Below are 15,619 nucleotides of genomic sequence, written 5' to 3'. Positions count from 1 at the left end.
CTCTCTCTCTCTCTCTCTCCCCCTCTCCCCCCCCCTCACCCTACCTTGATGAAGCAGCTGTTGAGGGACAGGTTGTGTCTGATGGAGTTCTGCCAGGCCCGCTGGTTGGAGCGGTAGTAGGGGAAGCGCCGCATGATGAACTCGTAGATCCCTGACAGGGTGACCCGCTGCTCCGGGCTCTGCTGGATGGCCATGGCTATCAGGGCGATGTAACTGAGACACACACACACACACACACACACACACACACACACACACATATATAAGACACACAAAAAAACACATACATTGAAGACACACACACACACACCCACACCCACACAAACACACAGAAAAGACACACACAGAAGACACACAAACACGCACAGAAGGCAAACACACAAACACAAACAGAAGATAAACACAGTTCAAATACAGTTGTTCTTTAAATCACCTGTCAAACTGTATTTAATTGCTTCGGTTAGTTAAGATTTTTAAATAATATATTCTAATAATAATTTCTTAAAGCACTTATTTTTGGGGTCAAAAACATTTGTTTGAAGATTTCTGCCAAAGAATATTGCTTCCTCGTCAAACTATCCTATTACCATCTGGAACTTCATTAAAGCGTTTGGACATTCTAAGTTTTTCTTCATTGAAATGCTGATTTATTTTTGGTTTAAAATCTCAAAAAAATTCTTCATTGAAATGCTAATTTATTTTTGGTTTAAAATCTCAAAAAATTCCAAAGCTTCACATTCAATATAAATAACAAGAAACATCAATACAACAAAAAGGAATGCATCTCACCTGTAAGCGGGCCTGCACATCTTCTTCTCCTCATCCGTGCTGGAGGACGGGTAGCCGTCTCCGTCATAGTTAAAACAATTGTACGGATACTGAGAATTATCAAACATGTCTACACTTTAAGACACACACACACACACACACACACACACACACACACATACACACACACACACACCAAACTGGTTGGAAAAAAGTGTCCTTGGTCAACAACACGTATTAAATGAGCTTCAACCTCCTCTCCCATGTTACTTCTGCTTGTTGAGGTTCTGCCAGTGAGTGTGAGGACTTCATTTCGTCCCCCCTTGATGTTGATGACGCCCCCCCCTCCCTTCCCTCCTTCCCCCTCCCCCTCCTCCTCAGTGGTTGGTCCCCAGGTACCGCCGAGCTGTTACACGCTGGCCCTGCTGCCTGAACGTCTGAACCCGGGCGTGATCAACTAGTAACCCCCCCCTGCCAACCCACCCAGCCCCTCATCCACTCATTCTCCCCGGCCGCTTTGATTCTGGGTGGTCCTTCTGATGAGGAGTGTCCGTGTTTTATTTTTGTTTTTCCTTATAGTCTCACTAAATACAGTGGCCGTATAGTTAAACATCGAATCCCAATAACAATAAACAAGCTCTGGACGACATTCTTGTTGTTTTATTTTTCCATAGCCCTCGATATCAGTGGGTTAACGAGTTCTCCATTCTGGGCCCCCTGCGCACGGCGCGCAGACATTTAGTCAACAACGAGGAGTTTAAGATACCATCTATAAGTGCTCTGTAATGGCCATAAATTGCTTCCGTGAGTAAAACAGGAGATGTGTGTTTTCAAGGGCCCTTAACGGGCCAATTGGGGTTGTCCCGTGAGGCGACAGTGACCGGAGAAACAGCCTCCGGCCGCGCGGGGCCCCTCCATGTGTGGCCCCCCCGATGCGTGAGATAAGCTGTGGTTGTAAGCAGGGCTTTGTGCGTCCCAATCGATGCGACTCAGTAACACGGAATACCTTGTTTGTTTCTACAAGACAACCGAATCATTGGAAAGGCACACACAACCGTCCGTTCAAATGCATTCGTTTTATAAAAATATAAAAATATAAATAAAAATATAAAATCTATATAGAATATATAAGAAAATACGTATAAGAAAATAAATAGATATACAGTATAGTGATTACCCATAAATAGTTGGTCAACTTTTTGACTTAACACTAAGTGGCCAGTAGACATCTCCCTTTTAACAGTTATAACAGACAATTGTGTAAATTGGGCTGTTCTATTTGGAAGAAAGACAGAAGAGAAGAGAACAAGAGATGATAAGAATAGAGAACAGAGGAGAAAGAGGAAGAAGAAAACAAAATGGAACGGAGAAGTGACGACAACAGAACAGAGAAAAGAGGAGAGGAGTTGAGTCGGGGGCCGACTCAGATCTGATAATCATCGCCTCTCATTCCCATGACGATGCTTCCTCTCCCGTCCCGTCTGCGGCCGGCCGCACTCATTACCTCTCCTGGTGTCTGATGCTTGTCAACGACCAGGCGTCCCCCATTCATAGTCTCTCTCTCCTTCTCTCCTCTCTCTCTTCCTTCTCTCTCTCCTCCTTCTTTCTCTCTTCCTTCTCTCTCTTCCTTCTCTATCTCTCTTCCGTCTCTCTCTCTCTTCTCTCTCTCTCTTCCTTCTCTCTCTTCCTTCTCTCTCTCTGTCTCTCTTCCTTCTCTCTCTCTCCCTCTCTCTCTCTCTCTCTCTCTCTCTCTCTCTCTCTCTCTCTCTCTCTCTCTCTCTCTCTCTCTCTCTCTCTCTCTCTCTCTCTTCTCTCTTCCTTCTCTCTCTTTCTTCTCTCTCGCCCGCTCCCTCTGTCTCTCTCTCTGTAAATAAATGCGTTTATGTAAACCAAGCGATGGCTTTTCCGGGGGCTGTGAGCTATCGCCCAGGGAAAGGTTATCAAAACACAACGGTACAGTGGGAACTGTAAACATCTTTATGTACAATAGCCAGGCTGAGGGCCGTTTGCATGGGCACTGTAGACTTTTGCAACATCATTCCAAAGTAAAACAAAAGACGCTTTGGATACAATAATCCAATAGGTTATAACAAAGTATAGGCACCAAAAAGCAATTTATAGTTATTTATTATCAAATATTTCACGTAGAAATCTAGCCACTAACTCTGACTGTCCTAGTATCAACTGATGCCAACATTGATTGGGTTATTGTTTGTTGTGAACCCCCTGTTTCAGCTTGAATTCCAACAAAAATCTTTAAGGGCTCAAAGAGGGATAACACCTCTCCTCACCTCAGAGTTATCCCCATGGTTACGACCCATGCCAACTCTGATTTTAGTGTTCTATCATCGTTGTGCGGTGAGCGATGTTGTAAGCACACACCGTGGCGTTACACTTTAAGACGGTGTCCGAGAAGCTTAATCCTCTCTGGGACAAGACATGGATATTAATATACAAATGATAGATTAAATCAAACAACCCAAAGTTAAAGGTAAAATTTAAATTCATTGTATATTATTAGAGTGTTGTTTTTCTTGAATTGACAGACAAGACGAAGAGGATGATGAAGCTGTAGAACAGGTCATAAGGCTGGCACTGTATTGGACTAAATGCTTTGATTCCGTTCATAATCTCCAATACGAAGGTATTCATTATACATAGGAAGTTGACACGTAATTCAGACTGTTCTGTACATTTCGTTTTATTGCACTTTTACCATGATGCAAAGAAACGCCACAGACAGTGAGTTCAATTAAAAAAACAACAGAAGCTTTTCATCCATAGTCTCTCTCTTCCTCTCTCTCTCACACACACACCCACCCACGCACACACACACACACACACACACACACACACACATACACACAGATAAGCACATGCACACACACACACACACACACACACACACACACACACACACACACACACACACACACACACACACACACACACACACACACACACACACACACACACACACACACACACCATACCAACACGGGAACCATGGAAAAGTATGTATGGAATAAATGGTATCAGCGTACACATAGCTATATAGGGAGACCTCTGGGACTATGTCTTGTGACATCCTCAAAACCCTTTGTTCAATAAACCACACATTCAAGTATTTCTATCATTGCACAGGCACTAGATTTTCCTACTGTATATATTAACTTTCACCCACTAACGGAACCTTCCACTGTTTTTGAGTTTTTCCCATAATCTCTCAGTAAGAAAGCATCAATATTTACCCCCGTTTTTTAATCTCTCCATAACACCAACATTTGGACGCCAAACATACTTTTATAAAATTAACAAATATTCTCCCCAAAAAAATGAAAACAAAAAATCTATAAAATTATAAACAAAATGTTTCATTTTGCCTTTTGGTACCACAATCTTGGTGATCTAACTTTCCATATAACCTGGAATGTAATGTAAATGTAATGAAATAACATTAAAAACAACTAAAATGTTGTAAACACAACCGATGTAAACACGTTGGCAAGCAACTGGATGTCATAATTAGAATAACAGATATGCGTTAGGAATTTTTCCCCGGTTAAAATGTAAATGTGATTTGGAAACAGCAAAACCCACAATCTTTGATGTAAGTGGGGACAATTTCAAGAAAGGTTGTCTTCTTCAGTAGTACAGCTAGATGTACTGTATGGCTCCATACATGCCTTTTCCGCCCTCTGCTGGACAGGTTTGGAAGTGAATTCCTGTTATTTTCCCAATTCACCCATTCAATCCCAAAACAACAAATAGATGATTGACGTTTTGTATCGCTAATTTTAAATAATAAATATGAACTACAATAAATAATCTCCAAAGGGCAGTGATCATTAGACAGGAAAATTAAACTTTAACAATCCAGGAGTAAACCGGCACTCCAATCAAATATGTATATCCCAACTGCCAAAGAAAATAAGTAAGTAAAATAATAACTTGATAATAAAAAATAATCTTGTGCAAAAAAAAAAGAAAAAAGGCAGAAAATCAACACAATATATTTAAACCAATGTAATTTTTCTCTTAATAGTCATCCAACTTGAAACACTACAACACATTAAACACTTATCTCAGTTTCAGGGGGCTGAGTGTTGTGTGTGTGTGAGTTGTGTGTGTGTGTGTGTGTGTGTGTGTGTGTGTGTGTGTGTGTGTGTGTGTGTGTGTGTGTGTGTGTGTGTGTGTGTGTGTGTTTTCTCCTTTTTAGGTCCTTATCCAGACAAGGAGAAAAGGGTAGCCTCCCAAGAATCGTTCATTCTTTCACTGTTTGGTAGCGCTGCTGTATGGGGGCTGGGGGCAATAGCTAGCCTTCTACACTAGCCTGCTATGCTAGCCTGCTATGCTAGCGTCAGAGTGGGGGAGGGGTTTCTTTAAGGTGATGCGGTAGGGTCCGATGCTGTGTGTTGTCCCGTCAACTTCCCAAGAGGGCCTCATTCCGTACACCAGCTGCTTGTTCATCAAGTCTTTACACTTTGTGTGTTTGTATCAGAGAGACTCTGACTCTCTCTCTCTCTCACTCTCTGTGTGTCTCTCTCTCTATCCACAGCCGATCAGAGGAGGAAATCAAAAGTCTGTTCCGGGTCCCATATCTCCAGGAGGTTCAGGTCCTTCCAAGCATGCGCCTCCCCGGCCAGCTACCTCTGTCTGGGGGATGTGTGCGCTGGCTCGCCCTGGAGGTCGTCCGCCACCACGTTGCTGTAGCCCTCCTTCTCGATGCAGTCGGCCACCACGGTCAGCACCTGAACAGCAGCAAGGACCAAGGCGTCACCGATCAGCAACACAGTGAAGTTCAGTGGGATTAGCTCTATATACATAGGAGTTAATTCAAGGTCTAGGGTTACACACAAACACACACACACCTGGCGGAGGCGGCGGTCCATGGCGTCCAGGTGGGGCTGGATGAGGATGGGGGTGAGGTGGTCCCGCAGCAGGGACTGAGCCATCATAGAGGACAGCAGGTACTCCTGCTTGGCCAGCAGCTGCAGACGCAGGTGGGTGGACTTCTTCACCCTGGGCGGCGAGGAACAGGGAGACAGGGTCAGGAACAGGGAGACAGGTTCAGGAACAGGGAGACAGGGTCAGTAACAGGGAGACAGGGTCAGGAACAGAGAGACAGGTTCAGGAACAGGGAGACAGGTTCAGGAACAGGGAGACAGGGTCAGGAACAGGGAGACAGGTTCAGGAACAGGGAGACAGGGTCAGGAACAGGGAGACAGGGAGACAGGTTCAGGAACAGGGAGACAGGGTCAGTAACAGGGAGACAGGGTCAGGAACAGAGAGACAGGGTCAGTAACAGGGAGACAGGGTCAGGAACAGGGAGACAGGGTCAGGAACAGAGAGACAGGTTCAGCGCCATGAGAACCAGAACTGCTGGATCTGGATCCACCTTGATTCTGGACTCACTGTTCTGGATTCATAATATCGTGTCTGCATGTTTAATCCTTTTTGTTACAACAACTTGTGTACAACTTTTATTCTTCAAATCAAGAACATTTTGTCTTTTCTTTTGTACTTATTTATCCTAAGCTTCCTTTATTCGTTTTTTTGGGGGAATACGAAAACTTTAGTTGCTTTTTTCTTCATAAAATCTAATGTTTTAGATGCTGTGTGTGAGTTTACTGTCCCTGTATTCTTAATTCCGCCAAATCATACACATTGCACCTGTATGGTTTGCAGACAAAGAAGAGGCTTTCGGTATTCTACTGCAGGACACTACTGATTCTGCAGCAGATAAAACCCAATCTGTGTTTTATTCATTCAACCAAAGTATCATCGATTACAACTAAACTAGTGGCCTTCCAAGAAACAAGGATGCCCAGTTATATGGACATTACCTATGTCAGCTGATCTATTTGACTCTCAGGAGATGTAGGAACGGACAGTGCAAACATAGAGCTTCTCACCTGCAGCACTGGCTCAACGGCACCAGGATCGAGACCTCATCGTGAGAATGCTTTCCAAACCTGCGAAGGAAGAGGACACAGATATGACTATCAGTATAAAGGTTTTTGTTCTCTGTTTTTCTTCAAGAACGCTGATGTAAAATCTTAAAATGTTTTTCTAATACTTTTTACGGTCAGTAGTACAGCTGTGTAGCCTGGCTATTGCCAGACCAAGCTCAATCATAGATTGCACGTTGGTCTGGGGAAGCTGCTGTCATTTTCTTCAGCACAAGAGGCGTGATCAACGGGCGGAGTTAAATTGACTGTGTACGCAATTGGCTGCTTGCCGTTGCTTCCCTGTCGTCATTGTGTTAATCAGCCAATAGCGCGCCACGGGGAAAAGCCAGCTTGGTGATTGGCTCCTGCAAAAACGTATCGAAACTAGAAAGAAATGTATTGCTCTTCTCCAGACCCTTCTGCAGAGCAAACTCAAACCCTGTCTAACAGCTGTGTACTAGCTAGATATATGTGACTGTTCTGCCCTCTGCTGGACAGATTTGGAAATTAACATCTTAATTCACCCAATTGACCCAAAAGCGAATTTCGCATTTTAACTGGTGAATGTATCGGCACAACAGCGCCCTCTACCCTCTGCCGTTGTCCAGGTGGATGATGAAGGTCTCGTTTCCAAACTTCTCAAACGTCTCATAATGGTGGCGGTCCATGTTTCCTGCAAAGAAAAGATACTGTCATTGTGACATTGTGACAGTAACTATGTGTGTGTCTGTGTGTGTTTGTGTTGGTAAAGTGTTGATTTATGAAAGATATAGAAATATATCTATGGTAGGATAAATAAATATATTTGGATTATTAGTATTGCTTTATTATAATGAATGTTACATTACATTACTTCCAGTTCCTGCTATACCAGGTAACAAATCATATTTAAAATGTTCAAACCCTCATATTGTACATGGTGCAGATGCACATGTGTGTCAGGAACTGGAGTTTGGCCTGCATTCTCATTGGTCAACATGTCCTCTTAGCCCCACCCACCCATGAGGAAGTCGAACACGGTCATGTCCATGATGTCCAACAGTCGTGTCCCGCTGTCGTAGGGGGGCGTCTGTTTCACCTCCTCACAGTAGTCTGGATCCACCTCCCACCTTAAAACAAGACGACAACAAGGAGTTTAGCACCTCTAAACAACACAACAACAAGGTATTTAGCAACTTAAAACAACAAGGAGCTTAGAACAACACGACAACAAGGAGTTTAGCACCTCTAAACAACACAACAACAAGGTATTTAGCAACTTAAAACAACAAGGAGCTTAGAACAACACGACAACGAGTTTAGCACCTCTAAACAACACAACAACAAGTTATTTAGCAACTTAAAACAAGACGACAACAAGGAGTTTAGCACCTCTAAACAACACAACAACAACAAGGTATTTAGCACCTTAAAACAACACGACAACAAGGAGTTTAGCACCTCTAAACAACACAACAACAAGGTATTTAGCACCTTAAAACAAGACGACGACAAGGAGTTTAGCACCTCTAAACAACACAACAACAAGGTATTTAGCAACTTAAAACAACAAGGAGCTTAGAACAACACGACAACAACGAGTTTAGCACGTTTAAACTATTTCAAATAAATGTATCGAAAAGACCAAATAAAAACAAAAAGATCATAACAGTTGAACACTTGATTTTAAAGGTGTCATTATGCTTCAATTAGGCATCAATTTGAAGAAAATCAAACTGGGGTGGGAAGGCTGGGGCTTACTCTGCCTTCTTGCGTTTGTGGTAGGACCTCCTCCAGGGGTTCCTCCAGGTCTTCCTCTTGGCCAGGGCCAGGTCGGGCAGGAAGGCGGCCAGGGAGCCCTCTATCTGGTCGGGCTTCCCACACAGAGCGTGCTCCGTGGAGCAGTAGTAGGAGCACTCCCCGTAGAAGCAGATGTTGTTGGCTAGGGAATCAGAGAGGAAACAAAAGGGTTTCTACTCCCAAAATAATTTGAGGAAAATCGTTCAACATTCAAGTAGAGGCAGAGCTAGTTGGGGGGGTGGGGGGGGTGGGGGGGCGGGGGTGTACTTATTTAATCCTGCAACGTTTTTGGCCATAACAGAGTAAAAAAGACAGTAATTAATAATAAAACAAAATCTTTTTATATAAATAAATAAAACTTCAATAAAAAAATATAAAAATAAAACAATAAAATTACCATAAATGTATATTTAATGCTAAATAATACAGTGGTCCTGCAGTACCTGGTGAGATGAAAAAGGTCCTCCACAGCTTCTTGTCCTTGGTGATGTCCTTGATCTCCTTGGTCATGTTGACCAGACGGCCCGCCACCGGGGGAACCCGCCGGAAGTCCAGGATCCTGAGAACGGCCAAAAGAACACACATATAGGGACTATGTACACACAACTAGGTCTGCGTTGACGTCAAAATAGAGCAAAACAATATGTTGTTTTGTTGTTCAACCCTATTGAACTAATCTCATATTTGTCTAATCTCACTTTTTATTTTTTGGTATTTTATGGAGAGGGGAGATGGAGGAATATTGTTTGGTATGGTTGTGGAAAGTTAACTTTCTATTATAGCAGATTATATTCGAATGGTTAATCCATTTTGACAGCTTCTGGTTAAATGACTCATGAACCTGTGGGTAAAAATACAATCCACCCCAGACGGGACTCGAACCCACAATCCCTGGCTTAGGAGGCCAGTGCCTTATCCATTAGGCCACTGGGGCTACACGTGGTGAGTAGTGAATGAGGGCAACCACGTTCTGAGCATTATTATAATGTGCTTGCAGTATTTCACCACCAGAGGGCGGTCTAGTGCAAGGGCATATTTGTTTTTGCTATAAATGAGGTTGATCAAACAGGACATAGACTAAAACAGTGAATTTCAGGTCATTATGTTGTATGTATTATAACAGTTTGCAAGAAAATTGCTCATTCATATGTATATATATATATATCATTTATAACAATCAGTTGAGGTTATTTAATGAAAACAGGAAAGAGTAGAGAGAACAATAGGAAGGTTGTCTCAAGCAGTCAGTGTCAAATACTGCAAATGATATCCTGTCTGCCACAGTGTGTATATGTATGTGTGTTTATATATGTATGTGGGCATGCTTGTGTGTGGGCAGGCATGTGTGTGTGTGTTTGTGTCTGTGTTGGTAACTACTGTAAGTACCACCTTGGTTTAACAGCCACAGCACTTTAGCAATGCACTGCTCTGACTAAACCTGATGGCCAGGACCTGAGACAGGTGACAGAAAATAGAGCCAGATGCAAGAGAGAGAGAGAGAGAGGGAGAGGGAGGGAGAGAGAGAGAGAGAGAGAGAGAGAGAGAGAGAGCGAGAGAGCGTGAGAGAGAGAGAGAGAGAGAGAGAGCGAGAGAGCGTGAGAGAGAGAGAGCGAGAGAGAGAAACAAGTAATTGCAAAGAGTGAGGAGAGAAAGGAGTATAAATAAACAGGAAGAGATGGTAGCTTTGAGAAGAACATGAATGTGTTTTAGAATGGCCGTGCTTCTTTTCACTTCTGACTAAAACCCTTTTTCTAAAACCCATTTTCCATCACCACAATGACACCTGATTTTGAATGCATTGAATCTCTGCTAATAACACAGATGTGTGAGAGACATGCCCGTAGGAAAAACAAGATAAGAGATACAGACGTGCAGACATACAGGCAGCCAGGCCGACTTACAGAGCATACTGTCCTGCTGAGCCCGGGCGTGCTGCCATGCCAAAGGGAACTGTGGCAGCTTCAATCAAATTCCTTCTCCCCCAGTCCTCCAAAACTCTCTCTCTGTCGCTCTCTCTCTCTGTCTCCCTCTCTCTCTCTCTCTTCCTTTTCTCTCTCTCACTGCTGCGCTCTGATTCGTCCTCACCAAACGGTTAATTTGCTCCCAAGGCAGATCAAAGCAAAGCAGTCTTTTTTTAATCGAACCACATAATTAATGACGCGCAGAGAATTGTTCATAACAAGATAGAGTGGGTTGGTGTATGCGTGTGTGGGTGTGTGTGTCTTTAAGGGTTTTATGTGTATTGCTGGAGAGTGTATGGTTTGTGTTTGTATATGTGCAAGCATACATATCAATTAGGACACACTGTGTTATGGCGTTTAGAAAAGGCTATTATCGGCTTTCTGTTGGTGTTATTGTGTGTGCACAACGTGTGTGTGTATGTGTGTGTGTGCATTTAATAAAGTGTATATCTATGTCTGTGTTTAAAAGCATGCATGTGGGTAGACATCCGTATGTGTGTGTGTGTATTTAAAGATGTGTGTATGTGTATGCATGCGTGTATTATGTGTGCGTGTGTGTGAATATGTGTGTATGCATGCTTGTTCATGTGTGACTGTGTGTGTTCTTTGTATGTGTGTGTGTGTGTGTGTGCGTGTGCGCTCAGTGTGTGTGCACTCAGTGTGTGTGTGTGTGTGTGTGTGTGTGTGTGTGTGTGTGTGAATATGTGTGGCGTGTCAGGGTCCCCTGGGCATCAGCGGGGCCCGTGGGCCCAACACCAGGCTGGCTGGAGGAGCCAGACTTTAATTGAGAGCAGACTCGATGAGAGGGAAGTCAGGCCTGCTGCTGCCTTATATTTAGAACGTCTCAGCCTTTGGTTTTCCTCCTCCTCCCCTTTAAGACACACACACTCACACGCCATGTGGATGTGAGTGAGTGCGTGTGTGTATGTGTGTGTGTGACAATGCGTCACACACACACACACACACGTTTCATACTGTTTTTATGTGTGTGCGTGTGTTTGTTTCTGGGTTTCTATGAGTGAGGGTGTGTGTGTATATATTTCTGTGTTTCAGCGTGTGTGTTTGTGTGTGTGTGTGTGTGTATATTTGTTTGTGTGTGTGTGTGTGTAATTCGGTGAGTCAGCATCAGCATTAGTGTGTATGTGTGAGCATATGTGTGCGCGTGCGTGCATTTGATTGTGTGTGTGAGGTCTTGTTGTGTGAGCATACGTGTGCACGTGTGTGTGCACGTGTGTGTGTGTGTGATCATGTGTGTGTCTATGAGCATATGTGTCTGTGAGCATATGCGTACGTGTGTGAGCTTGTGCGTGTGCAAGCTTGTGTGTGTGTGTGTGTGTGTGTGTGTGTGTGTGTGTGTGTGTGTGTGTGAACCCCAGATGTGCAGCAGACTGCATCATGAGAGGGCTGATATCACCACAGCTGCTGAGTTGTGTCATTCCCCCCTGGGCTGCAACACACTAACCACCACTACCCCTCATTTGAGAACGCATGTGTGTGGCTTTAAAGAGCTGTGTGTGTGTGTGCGTGTGTGCGTGTGTGTGTGCATTTTGGAAGTTGTCACCAGAGTAACTGGTAACATAACAACACATCCCTCCACTCTTTAATGCCCTACTGTTGCCAAGGCAACGTGGGTTTGGCCTTTTAACCCTGACGCCGCCGCAGCCCTCTTCCGCTGATCAAAACAACGAGAAGCGGCCTGGGGTTTGCTCTGCTCTAAGACGGGCCTTTTCCTCCCAGCAGGGTGGGGCAGCCCATGGGCAGTAAAGTATTTGTCAGTTGTTCAGAGAGAGAGAGAGAGAGAGAGAGAGAGAGTTCACAGTAGTCGTCCAGCAGCAGTTCCTCACTATGTCTCTCCCTAGCTCTCGCTCTCTTTCACTCTCTCTTTTTTATCGATCTCTCTATGTCTCTCTGTCTCTCTCTCTCTTAACGTCCAATCCCAGTTCTAATTTGATCACTGTGTAAGATTTATAATATTGTCAATGAATTTGTCATAGATCCTCATTTGTTTGCGTGTGTGCATGGTAGTGTGTGCGTGCATGTGCATGTGAGTGTGCGTGCATGTGTGTATGTGTGTGTATGTGTGCGTGCGTATGTGTAGAGCTCACCTGTCCAGGTGAAAGGCGGCGATCTCAGCGTTGTGTCGCTCGAAGTCTGAGAAGTAGAAAAAGTCTGGCGGCGTCTCCTGATCCCGGGTCTGTCTATAAGGAAACACACACACACACACACACACACACACACACACACACACACACACACACACACACACAAAACACAAAACACAAAACACATAGAGGTTAGAGGTCGTCTGCCAAATGGAATGACTAACTGGAATATCAGTGTGGCCACTGAGTTATTGTTAAGACAATAAAACGGAGGCTGAATAACACATGGTTCCTCATTACGGTGTTACATTTCCTCCTTCTATTTTTGTAATGGATTTATTCAGGCTTTTATGCATGACACTTTCTGTGGTCGCCATGATATTGGAAGTGAGATAATCCCTGTTGTATCTGAAATCCCCCCTCTCCCCCATCCCCCCATGTCGAACCACACTAACACACACTCCGCATCACATTCATTTATGCACTTCATCCACCACAGGATGATTCCAAAGGCTCTGCTTATCCTTTTTACTGCTGTGTCCGCACTTGTCGAGAACCAAGCCGAGCACCCCCCCCCCCCCCCGACACACACACACACACACACACACACGTACACACACAGCTAACAACATCCTGACGGACGCAGCGTAAAGAAGAACCCTTTCAAGGTCAAAGATGTTTCTCTTCCCTTTTTTTCTTCTTCTCCTCAAGTGTCCATTACAGTGTATTCTATGGCTAACACTTTTGAACCTCATACTCAGACTCCACACACACACACACACACACACACACACACACACACACACACACACACACACACAGACACACACACACACATAAACCCACAAAAGTGCTATCCACATCATATTATTGTGTAAAGCTCTTACTGGGAGAAGGCATGGGATGCTTAAGGGCTTAAACAGCAGAGCTGGAGGAACAGAGGCCAGGACGGCCAGGGATGGGGGACGCGGAGGGGAGGTGGGGAGAGAGAGGGCAGCTAGCCCAGGGAGGAGCAGGGCTGCCTGGCTACCAAGGCCTGGATGTGCTGGAGGAACCTCAAGCACAGAGTAGGTCGGTTCTCTTTCCCTTGTTTCCTTTGTTGAGCTCTTTGTATCGCTGTTTTGCACGTAGAATGCTATAAATAAAGATAGACTGAATGGTGGATTGTAAAAGGGTGGATTAAATGTTTGTAAACCTGTCAATGGACCTTGATGCAAGTCCTGATATGAAACGTATCAAAAATGACAGAAGAGTTTATTTACCAGTGACGTGTGTGATAAAAATAGCACAAAGGATATGCAATGCACAACAAGACACTAATGCATTTTGAGGTTTTCCGCCACATTTACAGCTTACTATGCAGGCTTCGTTGCGCTTCTGTTTAACGTCTCAGTGTCCAGGTTCAAAAAACGATGAGAGCACTGAGGAAGGGAGAGGAGGGCTCAGGGAGCAGACATGTTGCTTCAGCGGTCGCAGAACGACCCGGAGAGGGATGTGGAAAAGACAGAAAATCATGTTGGCAATGTATTTGTTCCTCCTCAGCTCTCTCTCAAGCTTTCTGTTTTCTTCTCTCTCTCTCTCTCTCTCTGTCTGCCTTGATCGTGCCTCTGGGAAGTGGATGAGTGGCCGTGGTTTCTTCCACAGCTGTGCGGCCGCACACACACACACACACACACACACACACACACACACACGTGTGTGCCAAACGTTAGCCCGACCGGCCCGGAACCCTGCGGAACATTCCTTGACATTCCGTATCTTTGCGATCCTCCTCTCCCCTCCAACTGCCAATCCTTATTCGTTTTTTATCTTTTACTCTCCTTCTTTCTCAAGCACACACACACACACACACACACACACACACACATACACACCTCACACCCTTTTGAGTCCATCCTGGTTTGAAATCATTCTTTTATATCGTTTTTTATAAAACCCAATTTCTTTGGGTTCTTTTTCTTCCAAATTACAAGTGAAAAGAAAACACTTTCTCAATGGTAATACCTACACTCATTATAACTGTTCTTAATCCATGCTCACCTGCTACAAATAATCTTTTACAAACCAAAAAAGCGGCGCTACGTCTCAAATATGGCCCAGTCGCCCCCCACTGCTCTGATGTAACGGCACTGAAGAAGCAGGTTGCTATGTTCTCTGGGAGTCGGGGGGTAGGAAACAAGCAAAATCAATTGAAGTCTGCTGGCAGAGTTCTTTTTGGAAGGAAGTCGATTGTAATGATTGAATGTGTCGTTAAGATGGAGATATCCAGTGTGTCAGGCTGTGTCTCTCTCTCACGTTGGGCTCACAGCCAGCCACTTTGAGAAGGCTGGGCGATGCAGAGACACATTGTGCAGGGTTTCTCAATAGGAAACCCAGGACCACTTGAAGTAGTCTACAACATTTTGCCTTATCTAAACAGAAGGTATATAGGGACCGGTGTTCGACATTATGGAAATACATAAGGAATATGGTATCAAAAGGACTTTGGATATGTTGACATACATATGACAATAATTTTACAAGTGGAAGGGGTTCATAATAGGGTTTCAGTATTATATAATAATACAAAAAACAATATATATATATATATATATGAATTGATTTCCAAATTAAGTTAGTGCAAGAAAGTGATTAGGAAAATAGATCAGCAGAAGAGGGAGAAACCAAAATAATAAAATGGTAGTTCATACATAAGTTCTGGTTGAGTAAGCTTTCTGGGTAACGTGTGTGTGTTAATGTGCATTGGCAAACACAAATGTTTTATTCGTAACGATTGTGTGTAAGTATAATGTGCATCTACCAAAGAACACATTGTGTATATTTTGAGCTTGTGTATTAGCTATTCAGTATGTGTGTGTGTGTGTGTGTGTGTTTGTGTGTCTGAGTGTGTGTGTGTGTGTGTGTGTGTGTGTGTGTGTGTGTGTGTGTGTGTGTGTAGGTGTGTGTGTGTGTGTGTGTGTGTGTGTGTGTGTGTGTGTGTGTGTGTGTGTGTGTGTGTGTGCGCCATGCACTGCCATCAATAACTCTGGGACAGGAAGCAGGGAGCTAATTACTATAA

The 15,619-nt window shown here is 44.0% G+C and overlaps 2 protein-coding genes and 1 non-coding gene across 3 annotated transcripts; all 3 read right to left on the bottom strand.

Annotated features, from left to right (window-relative positions):
- Positions 1-44: 44 nt before the first annotated feature.
- LOC311373199 (forkhead box protein L3-like) lies at positions 45-896 on the bottom strand (the record flags this gene model as incomplete). The annotated part of the gene is made up of 2 exons (XM_084490025.1): positions 45-213; positions 790-896. Coding segments are annotated over 2 exons (276 nt in total), but the record flags the coding sequence as incomplete, so codon positions are not given.
- A 4,486-nt stretch (positions 897-5,382) lies between these two features.
- Positions 5,383-12,657, bottom strand: LOC311373200 (extracellular serine/threonine protein kinase FAM20C-like; the record flags this gene model as incomplete). The annotated part of the gene is made up of 8 exons (XM_084490026.1): positions 5,383-5,519; positions 5,640-5,790; positions 6,684-6,743; positions 7,311-7,392; positions 7,719-7,828; positions 8,460-8,640; positions 8,942-9,057; positions 12,565-12,657. Coding segments are annotated over 8 exons (898 nt in total), but the record flags the coding sequence as incomplete, so codon positions are not given.
- Positions 9,360-9,432, bottom strand: AC3HAE_043057 (transfer RNA arginine (anticodon CCU)). The gene has a single exon. It is a non-coding gene; the product is annotated as a tRNA-Arg (tRNA).
- Positions 12,658-15,619: the final 2,962 nt, after the last annotated feature.

This window comes from Micromesistius poutassou (assembly GCF_964030765.1).
Source record: "Micromesistius poutassou genome assembly, contig: SCAFFOLD_5540, whole genome shotgun sequence".
Taxonomy (NCBI): Eukaryota; Metazoa; Chordata; class Actinopteri; order Gadiformes; family Gadidae; genus Micromesistius; species Micromesistius poutassou.
This window is presented reverse-complemented; position numbering and strand designations above follow the sequence as displayed.